The 16,966-nt window shown below is 42.8% G+C and overlaps 1 protein-coding gene across 5 annotated transcripts in view; it reads right to left on the minus strand.

The window, feature by feature from the left end:
* The window catches only part of DNAAF9 (dynein axonemal assembly factor 9), a 149,414-nt gene that overhangs the window by 47,390 nt on the left and 85,058 nt on the right, over positions 1 to 16,966 (minus strand). For 3 of the 5 annotated variants that reach the window (XM_079946546.1, XM_079946545.1, XM_079946544.1), the window contains 6 exons: positions 14,563 to 14,674; positions 13,464 to 13,534; positions 12,485 to 12,535; positions 11,662 to 11,749; positions 7,797 to 7,868; positions 1,014 to 1,117 (listed from right to left, as the gene is read on the minus strand). In XM_079946546.1, the coding sequence (XP_079802672.1) occupies positions 1,014 to 1,117; positions 7,797 to 7,868; positions 11,662 to 11,749; positions 12,485 to 12,535; positions 13,464 to 13,534; positions 14,563 to 14,674 (498 nt within the window). The remainder of the gene's footprint in view (positions 1 to 1,013; positions 1,118 to 7,796; positions 7,869 to 11,661; positions 11,750 to 12,484; positions 12,536 to 13,463; positions 13,535 to 14,562; positions 14,675 to 16,966) is intronic. The other 2 variants (XM_079946548.1, XM_079946547.1) reach the window with 1 other exon arrangement.

Consider the following 16,966-nt stretch of genomic DNA (forward strand, 5'->3'; position numbering starts at 1 on the left):
AAAATCCTTAAGTGGTCAAATCTGATAAACTGTTTCTTTAGAATTTCTTGTATCATTTCTAAGCTTAGATTAGAAAGTCTTCCTGTCCCTAAAGATTTAATAAATATTCATTTTTATATTCTCCTTAACTGGACTTATTGTGGTGATCATTTAATAATATATATGTCTAAGACAGTAGATCTTAAAAGTTCTCATCAGAATCTGAAAAAGAATGGATATATGTAAATGTATAACTGAATCGCTTTGCTGTACACCTGAAACTAATACACTGTAAATCAACTACACCCCAATATAAAATAAAAATTAAATTTAAAAAAGTTCTCATAAGAAAAATAATTTGTAACTATACCCTTCTTTCTACTTATGAAATTTTAAAATATTTAATTTTCTCAGAAGTTTATTTTCATTTTTGATATGAGTTAAAAATCCATCCCCACCCACCCCAAAATTAGGTAACTTATCATTCCAGCCCTTAAGTTTCACCCTTTCCTTCCTGATGTTGGAAGACTCTTTAACCTAATTAATATCAAATATCAAAGCTTTCACCTAATATAGCCATCTAACCTGTCTGGTTGGTCTGTCTGCATTTTTGAACAGCCTTTAAGGAACCAGGTTCTATGTGGAAGAAAGACATAACTCTTTCTGACTTGCTCACATAATTCATTTTCAGAGCTATCTGACCAAACCACTTTACCCGGTCTCTGTCCCGGCTCCCAAACAAGCTGGTTTTGAGGCTGAGACCACACAGGGTGGAGAGCCTGCCCTCTGCTCTGGTGTCACACTGTGATGAGCTGTGCCCTGGCCAAAGGGTACAGGCTAGGAGAAACTCATAGCTACCCCTATGGCTCACAAGAGCCTCTCCATGACTTTCCTGCCTGCCTGCCTCAAGGGCAGTGCTGGTTCCTAACATCCTGCCCTGTGGTGGTAGAGGGAAGACAGGGAGTTATTTGATTTTCCCTCAGAAGTGTGAGTATCTTTCTGAACATCAAAACCATGGACTGTAAAACACCTACCCCATCATAAAACAAAACGGAATTCATGTGATCCTTGGAAATGATGATATTTCCGTGATGACGGTCAGAAAACAGAAGTCCACCAGAGAAGAAATGTACTTTCCCTGGAAGGAAAAGAGATCTGGTAAGAGCTGGAGGGCTGGATTCTGGGGGCCAGTATCACAGCGTTCTTCCTGCAGGTTCCAGGCCAAGACAGAGTGGTAACTAGAGACCATCTGAAGTGCTTAAGTTAAACAATCTTTATGCTGAGAACTGTGCTCTGAGAAAGCCAATGTACCCTCCTAGGGCCTCAGAGAGAAATGAGGCATCAGATACAGTCTTTGCATAAGAATTAGAAAAAGCAACAAGTGAGTAAGTTATCAGCTGATGGAGAGAGGCAAAATTCACATTCACTTATGGGTGTCTTCCAGGGAAATACACTAAAAAAGACTTTGGGTATATCTGCTCCATTACTGAGTTTATAGATGTTCCTTTCTACTGTTTTGGCAGAAGCTGGCTCAGCTCTGAAATGACCACATCTCTCACATAAGGCCCAAGAAAGGGCACTAAGGCATCAGTTGTTGAAAGAATGGTGAAGGGTGCTTAAGAGCCCCTTGCCAGGAAAGGAACATGTGAGTTAGGCAATAAGTGAATTCTACAGACACTGGAGGCTGCTGTTCTGTAGTTCCCAAAAGCAAGATGGATGGGACATGGACACTGAGTGTGGGTTCCTTAGAATAAGGATTCAGGTTTAAGGAGAGCTGCTTGTTTCCTGGGTGGCCAAGGTTACACAGCAGCTCAGTATGGGCCCTAGGGAGTAGATCATAGAAATGATGGACACTAAGGTGACAAGGGTTAAGGCTGGGCCTGGGCTTGCTTTGGAGACCCAAATGAAGCACCCAGGGCACCCATAAGACACCTAGGTGAAGCTGCTCTCTGGAACGGTCCAAGCTGGATCCATCCTATTACTGTAATAGCCTTTCTTTCCATGTTTTCACAAACAGAGAAGAGAGAGAGTATTTCTTAGAGCTCAAGGCACAGGCTTGGGGAAAACCGCCAGTATCTTACTGCTAAGGCGAGGACATGAGACCAAGAAGAGGGACTGATTCCTTGAGCTGTAGTTCTAAAAAGGCAGCCCCAAAGCTGTGTAAGTTGTAATGACAAGAAGAGCAAAGGCCAAGTTTTGAAGGTTTCCTGAAAAGGTGGGGTTTCAGGAGGCAGAGAGGGGCCTAGAGAGTATGTGTGCTTGTGTGTGTGCATGTTAATGGGGGGTGGGGAGAAGTGGGGGAGGTGGAGGCAGTTTTTAGGTACTAGAGGACGGTTTGAAGCCTGAATCTCAACAAAAGAACAAGACAACCAGTCAGCGGGAACTAATGCCAACCTTACCAGCCAACCCAGTTCAAGGCACTCAATGGTTCAAGTCCTGTAAGTCTCCTACCCTCTAACAAGTAAAACCTAGCCTCACCTACACACAGTCTTGCCCTATGGCCCTCTTGAGTGGAGGCTCCTCATGCCCCAGCCTCATCCTGCACCCATGCCAAGGTTCATCACTGCTGTTCCCAGACCATTCCCTCCCAAAATGGCACAATATTTTCATTCCCTCAGAGACTCATGCCCCTCCTTTCCTTCACTGCTCACATCTACTGCCCTCCTAATTATGCTACAACACTTCAAACAGCTTCTGAATGTGTTCACAGTCTTCTCTTCCAAAGCCGACACTTCCATTCCCTCTGAGAGATCAGGGGGTGGGCCATGCCATGCTCTGGCCTCGCTGCTCCTCAATGCCAGTTCCATACCAGTAAAGCAGCACCCAGAATGTCTTAACTTCTGAAATCTTCAGCTCCAGAACCTACTCTCTGACTACAAAATGCCATACTTTTAACTATCTCACTCCCCAAACCTCATCCCGTGATGTCACTGAGCCTTTGAAGCCTTCAGTTCCCCCATTTTCCCTTATTGCTCAGAAATTTCTGACTTTCCTCTCATCCACATTCAGGGCCAATCCCCAGGGACAAGACAAACTCTTTTTTTTTTTTTTTTTTTTTTTTTTTTTTTTTTAGTGGTACGCGGGCCTCTCACTGTTGCGGCCTCTCCCGTTGCGGAGTACAGGCTCTGGACGCACAGGCTCAGCGGCCATGGCTCACAGGCCCAGCCGCTCCGCGGCATGTGGGATCCTCCCGGACCGGGGCACGAACCCGCATCCCCTGCATCGGCAGGCGGGCTCTCAACAACTGCGCCACCAGGGAAGCCCCAAGACAAACTTTTGATCTCTGTTTTGTCAGGGAAAGGGATGGGAACAGATTTTATTTAGTATTTACTAAGCACCAACCATGTCATATACATTACAGTTTTCCATCTTTGCAACAACTGTAAGAGTTAGTATTATTTTTAGAGGACTGATGGGAAATTCAAGCTTAGAGAGATCTTCCCAAAAGTCATAGAACTGCTTGATAGTGGAGCCAAGTACAGAACACAGGTTTGTCTGATGCCAGGGCACTGTGCCATGCTAGCCACTTCAATTCTCTTTTTTCCTTTACTTCTGCTCTACCCACAGCCCATTTGTGGCTAATCTGATGAGGCACCTTCTCTGCTTGCTCAACCTCAACAAGCTCTCAGTGCTGCCTGGCAGTCCCACCACTGCCATCTCCTTCCATCAACTCCTCCAGGGCCCAACCAAAGCCCTTAACATGCTCCTAACACCACAACTTCTTAAACTGCAGCCACAAGATCACTCTACCTACTGTTAAAGAGGAAAGAGGGGTCAACAGGTGTAATCAGGTAGAAACTGCTCCCCTACCTACTGCTTAGTATCTGGACCCTTCCATGTCCTGGGCTCACCGTCTACCTGTATACCTCTAACATGAAGCTTCTCAGGAACAAGTACCACTCAAAGGCCTCCTGGACAAACCTCAGAATCACTCCAAAGCTTCCAGAAAACAGCACATATCTGAGAGTTGGTACATTCCAAGTAGTCACTGGGAAGATGGGAAAAGAAGTGGATCAGGATGGTCGTCTCCAGCACTTCTTCTCCCCCTAGATTCTAAAGCCTCAAAACAAAATGGAAAAGAGGCAGAGAGAAATTCACAAGGCAGTGCTGGAAAAGTACTCACTATGGGGCCTGGCCCAGGGCAAGAGCTGATTTTAGTACTGGTGCAGACTGTTCTGTGTTGCAACCACCCTTTGCTCTGGGAATAGTAACTCTGTTATTATTCTCAGGGCACACATGAGATAACTGAAGTCTCTCACTGGGTGGTCCAATGCCAGTGCCCCAGTCTCTTAGATCCTAATCCACTTGAAGTAGTAACACTTCCAGTATCTGTTCTGGACTTGTGACTGTCAAACTGTTATCTGATAGGACATGCCTTTGCAAGGGCTTCTCAGTGACTGGGGGAGCCAATTCCTGATGAGATCTCCCTGGCTCCTTAACCAATCCCTGGTGCCTTGCTTAATGGGCTCTTTCATTCCTTCTCCATTCTGTGAGTCTGAAAACCCAAGGTAAGAGGAAGTTCCCCCTCAGTACCCAAGAAGTAGCAGGGGACTACAGCAGGGCTGTCTTTGACTGACCTCTACATCCCCGGACATCTAACAGGAACGAGCCCTCAGGGCAAAATAAGACACCAAATGTTAATGAAGAATTTGGCTTTTCCTCCTTCAGACAACTGGCTGTACAAATAAAAACCCCTGGACTTCCCTGGTGGCGCAGTGGTTAAGAATTCGCCTGCCAATGTAGGGGACACGGGTTCGAGCTCTGGTCCAGGAAGATCCCACATGCTGCGGAGCAACTAAGCCCGTGCGCCACAACTACTGAGCCTGCACTTTAGAGCCCTTGAGCCACAGCTACTGAGCCCGCGTGCCTAGAGCCCATGCTCCGCAACAAGAGAAGCCACCGCAATGAGAAGCATGTGCACCACAACGAAGACTAGCCCCCACTCACCACAACTAGAGAAAACCCTCATGTAGCAAAGACCCAACACAGCCAAAAATAAATTAATTAATTAATTAAAAAATAAATAAATAAAATAAAAATCCTCCAATGGTCCAGCCTGTGTAAAGAGGGAACATTATCACTGCTGGGAAAATATTATGATGCAATGGCTGGATAATTTTCCTTCTGTGTGTGTGACAGTATGTGAAGTATACACATACGATTTAAAGAAAAAAACCTGGGCTTCCCTGGTGGCGCAGTGGTTGAGAGTCTGTCTGCCAATGCAGGGGACGCGGCTTTGTGCCCTGGTCCGGGAGGATCCCACATGCCGCGGAGCGGCTAGGCCCGTGAGCCATGGCCGCTGTGCCTGCGCGTCCGGAGCCTGTGCTCCGCAACGGGAGAGGCCACAACAGTGAGAGGCCTGCATACCGAAAAAAAAAAAAAAAAAAAGAAGAGAAAAACCTAAACAACAACAAACCCTGATGCCTGTATATGCACCACTCAGCTTAAGAAATCAAGTATTCCTAGTGCCTTTGAAGCCTCCTCAATGTCCTTCCTCAAAGGCCCTCTCTCTTCCACCCAGAGGGAACCAACATCCCAAATTTTATGTAGCTTTACCATACTTCAATGTATCTATAAACTATATATGATTTAGTCTTGTCTCTTTTACTTTCATACAAATGGAATCTTAATACATGTGTTCTTTTGTGACTTGCTTACTTCTTTCAGCATCCTGTTCCTGAGAGTCATCCACGCTGTAGGTAACACGCAACTGTGGGTAATATGTATGTTGTAGGTATATGCTATATAATTCATTCATGCTCAGTGCTGCGGAGAAATTTCTCTTTTAAAGTGTCCCTCAACAGTTTCATATCAGCACAAGGGAACACATGAGAGGGTGCAGAATGAAGCAGATGGCCACTGCCTGGGCCTTCCCATCACAGGAAGGTGAAACTCAGTTTGGTCACCAGAGTTCTCAGACTTTATGTGTCAATGGTACCAGCATCTCTGCTCCTCATTGCTAAAAAATCTCTGCCTGATGGAAAAAATACTCTGGAATCTGTAAATTGCTACAGGGATAATGAAGGTGCTGCCCGAGGGCCAACCATTCACTGAGGCTTGTAGGAAATAGTAGATATATGGTCAAACGATATTCAACAAAGGTGCAAAGACAATTCAAAGTAGAAAGGAGAGTCTTTTCAACAAATGGTGCTGGAAAAAATGGATATTCCCATGTAAAACAATGAACATCAATTCATACTTTGCACCAGATATTCTGCCCATTCGCACCAGCCACAGTGGAAAATCTCATACTTCATAGGGATGGCAGGTCGTGTTCTCAGAATGATTTTGCCTCACTACCGGGGTAAAATTAGTCCTAAACTAAATGCTGCTCTGCTTCTTCCCTAACAAAGCTTAAAAGACAGGCCCAGATGATAAGAGTAGAAGAGAAATAGACCAGTTATTATCACTGTATTCCCTATGTTCGCGGCTAGAGGAAAGACTGAACCATGTTAACCTGAGACATGAAAGATGTAAAAAATGTCTAAATTGAACTTCTAGAGATGAAAAATACAACTTCTGAGAAGAAAAAAACACTGGATAAGACTAATGACATGACAACTGTTGAGAGCTTAGCTACTCCGTGGTACTGCTACCTCAGCATCCATCTTGTTTGGCCAAGCGGCCTGCACAGGCCTTAAACTGACACTAGCCCCCTCATGCAAGCGCATGCCCTAGACAACAGCCTGCAGAGTCACAAGCAAATATAAGTTCCTGATATGACTTTCCCAGAAGCCCTTGTCATCAACAGTCTCCCCTGCCTCCTTAGTGCCTTCCCCTTGTATGCCCCTTATATAAGACCTCCATGGAGCTTACCAAAATTCCACTCTTTTTGGTTTGAATTGACCAGTTTGGCCTTAGCCAAAAGGCTAAGGAATCCCAGAGCACTCCAACCCACAGACCCTAATAAAGGCAGGTACCCAGGTCCAGCCTGCACCTTGCCTTGACCACCGCCCCCTGCCCCCCACACCTCCGTGTAGCCCCTCAAGGCATGCCATTTCAATTTCTTTTGTGGTCTTTTGTTGAACCTGGCTCACCATCCAGCAGCCTGTGTTCCGTTCAACAAATGTTAATTTAACAAACTCATAACAACAATGCAGAACAAAAGATTAGTAAATCAGAATATGTAGAAACTATGCAAAATAAAACATAAAGAGAAAAAAGACTAAAAATAATTGTACAGAGCATCAGGGAGCTGTGGGACAACTTTAGGCAGCCAAATGTATGTAATTGGAATCGTTGAAGGAGAGGGGAAAAACTGAAGAAATAATGGCCAAAAAATTTCCAAATTTGAGGAAAACTCTAAATCCATCAATGCAAGAAACTAAATGAATCCCCAGCATAAGCAACATGAAGAAAACCACACCAGTCACATAAAGATCAGACTGCTTAAAATCTGTGATAAAAAGAAAGAAAATCTTAAAAGCAGCTGGTAATAAAAGACACCTTACATAGAAAGGAACAAAGATAAGAATGACAGTAGATTTCTGCTCAGAAATAATGTTAGTAAGAAGACAGTGGAGTGGAGCAACATCTTTAAAGCACAGAAAGAAATGGTCAACCTACAGTTCTTTACCAAGTGAAAATATCTTTCAAAAGCCTCAGGGTTGGGACTTCTGAAATGGCTGTGAGGAGTCTGGAAAATTCTCTCCCCAGGAAGCAGCCATAAAACTGGACTGTCAAAAACAACTAGTTAAGGACTCTGGAAACGGACCAAAGTTATACAACAAAACTGAGAAGTATTTAAGGAATTCTACTGAAGCTTGGTAAGAACAGTGGAAATCTATGGTATTTTAGCTTGGGGCTATTCACATTACCTCCCCTCCAGCTCTGTGGTGCAGAAGTCTTATGAAGGAGAGAGGCTGGCCTGCTGGAGTGGTTGACTTTATCTGGGGGCAAAGCACAGAAAATTCCATACGTAGGGATATCAAAAACCAAAGCAATCCAAATGGCAAACATGGGACTTCTCTGGTGACGTGGTGGATAAGACTCTGCGCTCCCAATGCAGGGGGCCCAGGTTTGATCCCTGGTCAGGGAACTAGATCCCACATGCATGTCACAACTAAGAGTTCATATGCTACAACTAAGGAGCCGGTGAGCCTCAACTAAGGAGCCCGAGAACCGCAAATAAGGAGCCCGCCTGCCGCAATTAAGACCTGGTACAACAACAACAACAACAAAATAAATATTAAACAACAACAACAAGTGGCAAACATTCAGGGAAGACCAACGTACCAGAGATCTCAATGCTGGCTGGTACAATCAGCCAGAAATGTAACAGGAAAATCAGAGGATTGAGACCATAGATGGCAATTATGTCTTTACATACCACAAGAAAGATGTGTTGTAAGGCACTGTCCTGGTGCCAGGTGCACCAAGAGACAAGTACAGGAATGCTCATGAGAGCACTGTCTGCAATAGCAAAAAACTATAAACAACCCAAATGTCCATCAAGAGTCAAAAGGATAAACAGCGTATTTTCATACAAAGCAATCCTATGGAACCATGAAAACGAATGAGCCTTACGGCTACACACAACAATCTGGATGAATCTTAGGACCAGAACACTGAGTGAAAAAAGCAAGTCCCAGAAGAACACGATAGAGTATGATCCTAATTTGTATTAAATTCAAAAATAAGACATTGTTTAGAGATATAGGCATATGTGGTAAAACTCTAAAGCAGGCTCCTGAGGATTAGGTACTGGGCAGCTTGCCTGATCAAGGTCAGCAGGGTAGGGAAGAGAAGGGCACATAAAGGAAATGAATGAAAAGGAGGCTGCATAACAAAAAGTCTTTTGATAGCAGAAGTCACTAACTGGGAAAGGGAAAAGATACCAGAGCTGGAAACATTTCAAGGTAAAGCAGGTACTATTCTTTTTGTCTGTAAGTAGTTCACTGGGCCATCCCTAGACCAAAAATCAAAAGACCTGGACCACCCCCCGAGATGTCACCACTAACTTGTACTATAACCTCAGACCCATTTTTCACCTTCTATGGGGCTCAAGATACGAAGATCAATCAAGATAATGCATGCTGATGAGCTCTTTAAATGCCTTCAGAGGATGGGAACAGATAAATCTCAGTCTCAACTCCAGGCATATTTACCTAGATCCAAATGACATTTAAGCTTCAGGACCCCTCACCTGCTCAAGCCCCTTTTCAAGGCCCAGAGAAGAGACTTAACCCTTCTGTATGTACTATTTTTCCTTAAGAGAGCCCTGAAGTGGTATAAACTTCAAACCCTATAAAATTGACCTGAGCCCTGAAGTGGTGAAATGCTAAATACACAGCCAGAGGATACTCCTATTTAAATTCTCTGCTCTACTGAAATTTCCTGCCTCAGAAAACCATCTCCTAAATTCAAACTACATTTTCCTCAGGAACTAAGAAAGTGTGAAATCTAAGCTCTCAAGTGTGTGACTAACAAGGCCCCAGAAATTCCTGGCTTTATTCGTGTGTAGAGACCTCAGGATACACTGAATCTTGCTGGATAACTCAATACAGTGTAAGGTTATTTTTCTAACAAGGACTTTTGCTAAGAAGGTGCAAACTAATTTTGGCAAATATCCTTGCTAAATATTATAACTGGCTCAACTATGACACAGCACAACCACCTCTGTGTTGTGTCTACAAGCTGATTTTAAAACATTATGCGACTTTGCCTCAAGGCTGGGGGTACTGTCACACACTCTCCTGTCTTTGGCAAATGTTCCTAACTTCCTGGTTTTTTGCACCAGGATCTGGAGAGGCAGAAATGCAGGGGGCACAGCATGATAAAAAATGCTACCTGGCATTTTGTGGATCGAAAACCAGGACTCCTTGTGCTTTATCTTCTATGACAACGGAGGAGCCAAGTTTAACCAGTGATCTGAGAACATGGAGAGCAACCTGTCACTGGAGAGAATATTTTCAAGAAGAACAAATTATCTAGAGAGGGAATTTGCTTAGTAAAGGATGAGGAATTTGTGGAGTAAGTCATAACTCCTCTTCCACAAAAAAGGCTTATCTAACAGGGAAAGAATAGGACTCATAAGAAAATGTTATTTTGAGGAAACCAAAAAGGAGCATGGAATGAATCCCCAGGAAATCCACGTAAGACCAACACAGTTCTTGAGAATTCTACATCAGCAGAAACACTGCCAGCTTGGACTGAAAGGGATAGAGAGAATAGAAAAATGAAAGGAGACTGTTGGACCCCCAAAATTCTAGCGGCAAGAAGCAGGCTGATAAAACTAGTCAGCTACAAAGTGCCACCTTCATGAAAAGGAAGGACGACAGAGGTATAGCCACAGACCAGAGGGCAGAGTCATGAGCCTAGAGGGCAAAACTAAGAGTTTAGAGGGTAGAACCAAGAGCCCAGGGGGCAGAACTAAGGGCCATGGAGGACTATTCCTAGGCCTTGAAACCTAATCTAGGAACTGGAGTTTGTCTAGCTGAATTTCAAAGCTGCCTTGGGGTTGGGACTCCTTTTTACCTTTCATTTTCCCCCCTTTTTAATATGAATGTCTATAACTGTTATCCTATGCCAGTCCTACCTTGTATGTTGTGAGGGCAGGGGCAGATAACTTGCCTCTAATTTCACAGGGCTACAGATGGAAAGGAATTGTGTTCCGGACCTGTACTTTATGAATTAGCTCCAGAGCCTCACGTACAGCTGATTTAAATAATCTTGATGATGAGATTATGGATTTTTCAGTTGGTGAGATTTAAGACTGAATTGTTACCATAATGGAATGAGGCTTGTGGGTGGGGGTGATTATATCTTGCATGTGAGAATCGTGGGGCCCAGAGGGCACACTGTGATAGGCAGAAATTTAAAACAGCCCCCATGATCTTCATCCTCTTAGGTTACTCCTGTATTCATGTAACATTATATGGCAAAAGGGAGATTATCTGATTGGGCCTCCTCTAATCACATGAGCCCTTTATAAGCAGACTTTTCTCTGCCTGGTAGAGGAGGAGTTCAGAGAGATTCAAAGTGTGAAAGAGATTCAACACAATTAAGGTTCTTTGTTGCTGAGATGGAGGGGGTCACAGGGCAAGGACTCCTGGGAGGAGGAGTTAAGAGTGGTCCCAGTTGATAGCCAGCAATGAAAGAGGCCCCTCAGTCCTACAGTCTGAAGGAAATGCACTCTGCAAACAACCTGGATGAGCTTGGGAGCAGGTTCTTTCCCAGAGCCTCCAGATATAAGCCTGGTTAATGCCCTGACTTCAGTCTTACGAAACCCTAAACATGAATCCAGCAAAGCCTTCCTGGACTTCTGACCACAGAACTGTGAGAAAATAAATGCATGTTGTTTTAAGTTACCGAATTTGTGGTAATTTGCTACACAGCAGTAAAAAACTAACCCAGGTTTTGTTTTGGCCCAACAGAACCTATTTCTGGACATGTTGCTGCTTTAGCCCATTCTAAGAGCAATCCTCAGGCAGCAGCAAGAGGACCAGGTGCAGTTCTGGCACCAGTCCTTTCTAGCACAAGTTTCCTCATCTGGAAAATGGACAGATCAAAAGAGAAAGCTTTTGTAAGTAAGAAAGAAAGTAAGTAAGTAAGTAAGAAAACACTTCTACACCAGTAAGTTTTTTCAGATATCAGATGTATTATTAATTACAACACTCATGTTGAAACCTGTGAAAGAGGTACCCAGACAGAGTCAAAAACAGAAATGTCAGAGCCGCTCACCTTCCTCAGGCCAAGACTGTTGATTACTAGAATAAAGATACGCCCCTTCTCCTCTAGTTAGAAAAGTGCCCAGGAAACACTCATCTCCCTTTAAAAAACAAACACAAAGAGCAGGTGATTTACAGCATAAACATTCAGAGAATCAAAAGTCCTGCCCAAGTTAGTCCATCTACAGAGGCTGCTAAGTCAGCCTCAGATTTACCCAGCTTCTTTCATGGCCTTTGGCACTGCTTGGCTCTTTGCCATGTTACTGGTATTCGTGACTCGTGCTGAGAAAAAGAATGTTAAGGTCCTCTCTGAGTCTAGGCACCATGGTCTACAATGCTTGTTCATGTTCCCGTAGATTTATATCCTCTGATAAAAGAGGCAGCTTCTCCTTGGCCTAAAGCCTTGACCTCTTAGCTCTACATGTCTAGGCCAATTTGAGATCTGCATGTATGTAATTTATTTATGCCACACCACGTGGCATGTGGGATCTTAGTTCCCCGACCAGGGATTGAACCCGCATCCCCTTCACTGGAAGCGGGAAGTCTTAACCACTGGACAGCTAGGCAAGTCCCTGAGATTTGCTTTTAAAAGTACTGGGAGATTTTGAAAAAACACCTAAAGGTTTAAGTGGCAGAAAGAATCCCTCTAGTTTGTACCTCATACATGGTTATTTCTAGAGCTCTACTGGGAAGGGGAAGAATACAAAAAGGAATTGAGACAAGAAGGTACAGAACATTTAGATTAGCAGTAAGAGGAAATATTTTAAGTTGTTTTATAAACTGTTTACATTTCATTTTGATATGATGTTAACATTAAGAATAAGAAGGCTGCTTACCATAACCGATTGCTGGGTTTTCTCAGAAAATTTTACTTCTATATCTTCTACCTGTGTCCAAAAGGAGTGCAGATTTTCAGTTTACTACTTCAAAGGCAAAACTCTGCTAGGTCTCCCTTGTGTTCACATATTTCTAAGAGAGCAGTCCCTCCACCAAATCCAGTGTTCTCAGGCCCTGATGGCTGGCAGAGCTGGCTGCTGGTCACAAAGCTCAGAGCACCAGGCCATGATGGGCTCTCTCATGGGGACCTAAAGTCCAGCTAAATGAGCCTACGATATGTGGAGAGGATATGTTAGTCTCCACTTACATTTCACTTCGGAGAAAACTATTTTTAGGGGTGAAGGAAAGAGAACATTTTAAAGTATTTTGAATGTGTTCTCATTTAAACATGTTCACATTAGAGGATGACTCTTGCTCTCCTCTATTCATGTCAGGATTGTAGAAACAGAATATAAACAGATTCTGAAATAGGTACTCAGACCATTACTAGACTCACTGCTGTCATATTTTCTGTGTCCCAAGGCACCAGAGTTTCAGATCAAGTCCCACAGATGAAGATGGGACGATTCCACATGTAGAGACGTGGTTGTAAAAATTCAGCAGCAACTATTCTGACCAGAAAAGGGAGCACATGATCCACTTCTCACTTTCCCTGTGACCTTGGACAGGTTGGTCAATTTCTAAACCTCAGTCTCCTCATCTGTAAAATGAGGGTGTTAATTTTTCCCTTTCACAATTTAACAGGACCCAGATAACTGAGTTCCTTTCTTTTGGAACTTTTCCAAGATTATAAGAAAGTTAAAGAAACTAGATTCGTCTGTATAAAGAAAAAGAGCAGAGATAAAAACTTCTATTCCTGAAAAGTGGCTAGGTAAGGATCTGACATCCCACCAGGACCCAATGAAGAGGCTCTTTCTTAAACGTTCTCCCCAGTTTCTCCACGTTTATGTCCACTTTCACCTGATGAATGACACTAACCAGCCAGGAGCAGAATCTGGGTATGGCAGCTGTCAGGATTATGAAGCTGGTTTCTGTGGTAACAGTGCCATCTGCAGGAAGACCATAGATATGCCGGTTACTGCCCACCACCAGAGCCCACCTTGCAGGCCCCAGACTGCTTCCCCTTCTCAGGAGTGAGGGCTCCTCTTATTAGTATACAGAGTCTGAGGCCTTCAGAAAATGAAAACCTCCTCATCTGGGTACAGGGAGTCTAATGAGGGGATGGAGAAAGGCTTCCCCATGTGATTAACTCTGTTCTTTTTACACCAAATAGAAATACATATTTAAATAAAGAGTCCATTTTATCTACACTTTTAATTTTTGTCAAGGTAGTACAGATGTACATATTAAAAACCAAACAAAACATTATCAAGCTCATCCTACTAGCACTGGATATTATCATTCTCTAGAATTTTTTGCTAACATAATGGGTAAAAAAAAAATTATTTTTGCTAACATAATTTGCTAATTATTATTTCAAATTGCTTTTTTCCTGACTACTAGTAAGGCTGTACATATTCATATATATATATATACATATACATACAGTGGACCCTTGAACAATGTGAGGGCTAGGGGTACTGATCCTCTGCACAGTTGAAAATCCATGTGTAACTTTACAGTCAGCCCTCTGTATCCACAGTTCACATCCACGGATTCAACCAACCATGGAACATGTAGTTCTGTAGTATGTACTTACTGAAAAAAATTTGTGTATACGTGGACCTGTGTAGTTTAAACCTGTGTTCAGGGGTCAATTATGTGTGTCTGTGTATGTATAAACATTAAAATATATATATTTTTAAAATATTAAAATTTTTTTTTTGTTTTCCACTCTGGTAAACTGCCTGCTCATATTTTTTGCCCATTTACCACGGGGTAGCTTGTCTTTTTCTTATCAATTTATAAAAGCTCTTCATAAATTAGGAAATATACCCTTTGTTTATTTTAAGTATTCTAATCTTTTCACCAGTTTATTGCTGGTCTTTTGATTTAGTTTATGGTTTATTTTGCCAAAAATATATATATACATATAAACAAGTTCAAGTTTTGCTTTCCAAAGATGACATACACTTACCCTTTTCTTTAACCAAGATCTGAGATGTCAAAAATGATTCTGAGAAGACCACAGATCCTAAGCACCCACTTCCTCCCAGCAAGTCAGGAATGTCATAGATGGTCATACAAGCCTGTATCAAATAAGAAACCAGAGCTAGTCCAATTGTCAGTCCTAAACATACAGGGAAAAATCCATAAGAAACAGACCACAAAATACTAAGGCACATGGCAAAAGAATACTGGAGAATTTCTAAGGAAAACTCAAGTATATCTTGAAATACATCTCAAACTGGGAGAGGACTTCAGGATCACCCAGGCTTTTGCTCCTTGGTCAGAGGCAGACTTGGGCTAGATGAAGAATATCTTTAAGTTTCTGTAAATTCCCTCAAATTGCTTATCCTCCCTAAATGGCAATGCAACAGCCTTCCTTCTTAATCATGACCAGTGTCACATCCCAGTGTGTCTACATGTTCATCCACTCCTTCTTTGGTTTGGGCTCGAGTTCTGAACAAATCTGGAAAGGGGGATACATGTCTTCATGGATATTTCTGGATACCTGCCAAAACATGCAAATGCTCCTTTCAGTACCAAAAAATTAAAAGAAAGCTGTTCGAGCTTTAATGGCCAACACAAATAAAAATAGAGGCTTCAGCAGGCCAGAAAAAAACTAGAGCAACCCAGAGAAAGCTCCTGAATGGCTGGTAAGAAGGCTATAATTTAGTTAAAAACCACTGAAAATGACATAATTCTGAGATGAATCTAGCAGAGGAAATGCAGAAATTGGTACAAGCCAGAGTTAGAGTTTGAGATGACCGTGAAGATCTGGTGAAGGACATAGGATAAGCTGCACGATGAGCACTTCCTGGCCTTCCTGGCCTGACGATGCTGAATGGCCAGGTACAGAGCTCCTAAAGCCAGAGCTCATTTTCACACCTAGTTGTCCTCATATGGGATCCCTGCTTTATCCTCAGTACAGAGACAAAAGACCTAGGCCTCTTGAAGGGACTGTTAGATTCTCAAATAGATGGCAGGGGACTTCCCTGGTGGTGCAGTGGTTAAGAATCTGCCTGCAAATGCAGGGGACACGGGTTCGAGCCCTCGTCTGGGAAGATCCCACATGCCGCAGAGCAACTAAGCCCATGTGTCACAACTACTGAAGCCTGTGCGCCTACAGCCTGAGCTCTGCAACAAGAGAAGCCACTGCAATGAGAAGCCCGTGCAGCACCACGATGAAGAGTAGCCCCCGCTCTTCGCAACTAGAGAAAGCCCGCGCAGCAATGAAGACCCAACGCGGCCAAAAATAAATAAATAAAAAATAAATAAATTTATAAAGAAGAAAACAAAAAGATGGCAGAAGAGTTGAAAGGAAAAAAACCATAGTTAAAGTCCTTAATCATCCATGTCGTTGTGATAAAGGAATGTACAAAGTGACAGACAGGCTTTATATTTCAGTTAACTTTCTCATTAGGCATGACAACTGGAAGGTTTATCTAAATTTGTTTCAAAGAATTTTTAATATCTGAAGACACAGAACCTTCCTGGGCTACATGGTTCCTCTTAAGTGACAATGATCAGTTAGGTTCCCAAATCAATTAGGAAGACAAATCCTGTGGTTTCCTAATCCCCCACTTCCCTATTTGGCCTCTGGTGTTGAGGAAGGGGAGAGAGGACATTAAAAAGAATACATGTAGTATTTTTTAGACACTTGCTATGTACTTCCCACATGTGGCATGGGGAGAGAAAAAATATGAAGCATCGTTCCTATCTTCAGGAAACCTATAAAGTATAGCTGGAGAGACAAGAGCATTCTTACATAGAAGTCATCATGTGACACATTACTATAGAATTACTCCCTAATTTATGTAATTTATTCCCTAATTATGTATTCCTATAGGAATACAGTACTTGTAGGGAGAAATCAGTAGGGTAGGCTTGGAGGAGGAGACAGAACTTCATCTTTGCCTGGAAGGGAGGATAGGATTTGGACAGAAAGCACCAACATCCTATCTTTTCTTTCCTATTTCATTAGCTGCTGCTGAATGTGTACTTAACACAGTAGTATGATTCTACTGGACTGCTAATCACCTACTCCAGTGCAAAGCATCTTCCAGAGCACTGCACGAGAGTCTAAGAAGAGAAGTCAGGGAAACTAAAGTCCAGCAAGGAGACAAAGTATTATTACCTAAATATCAGAAAATATTTCCCAGTGTCTTAATAATGTCACAAAAAAGTCTCCATTAGCTCTAAAAGAACATCACCACAAAATACTGACAGAAACAGGGAGCAGGTATGTTATATATACAGAAACTACTCACAACCTTAAAAAATTACCCATGTTGTATCACTCTCTGTAGATGAGATAACACTATGCTTGTCCCCTGGTGATGGCAGTGGGCATGCATTTGCACCAAGTCATCCACATC

The sequence above is a fragment of the Stenella coeruleoalba genome (assembly GCF_951394435.1).
Source record: "Stenella coeruleoalba genome assembly, chromosome: 15".
Lineage (NCBI taxonomy): Eukaryota > Metazoa > Chordata > Mammalia > Artiodactyla > Delphinidae > Stenella > Stenella coeruleoalba.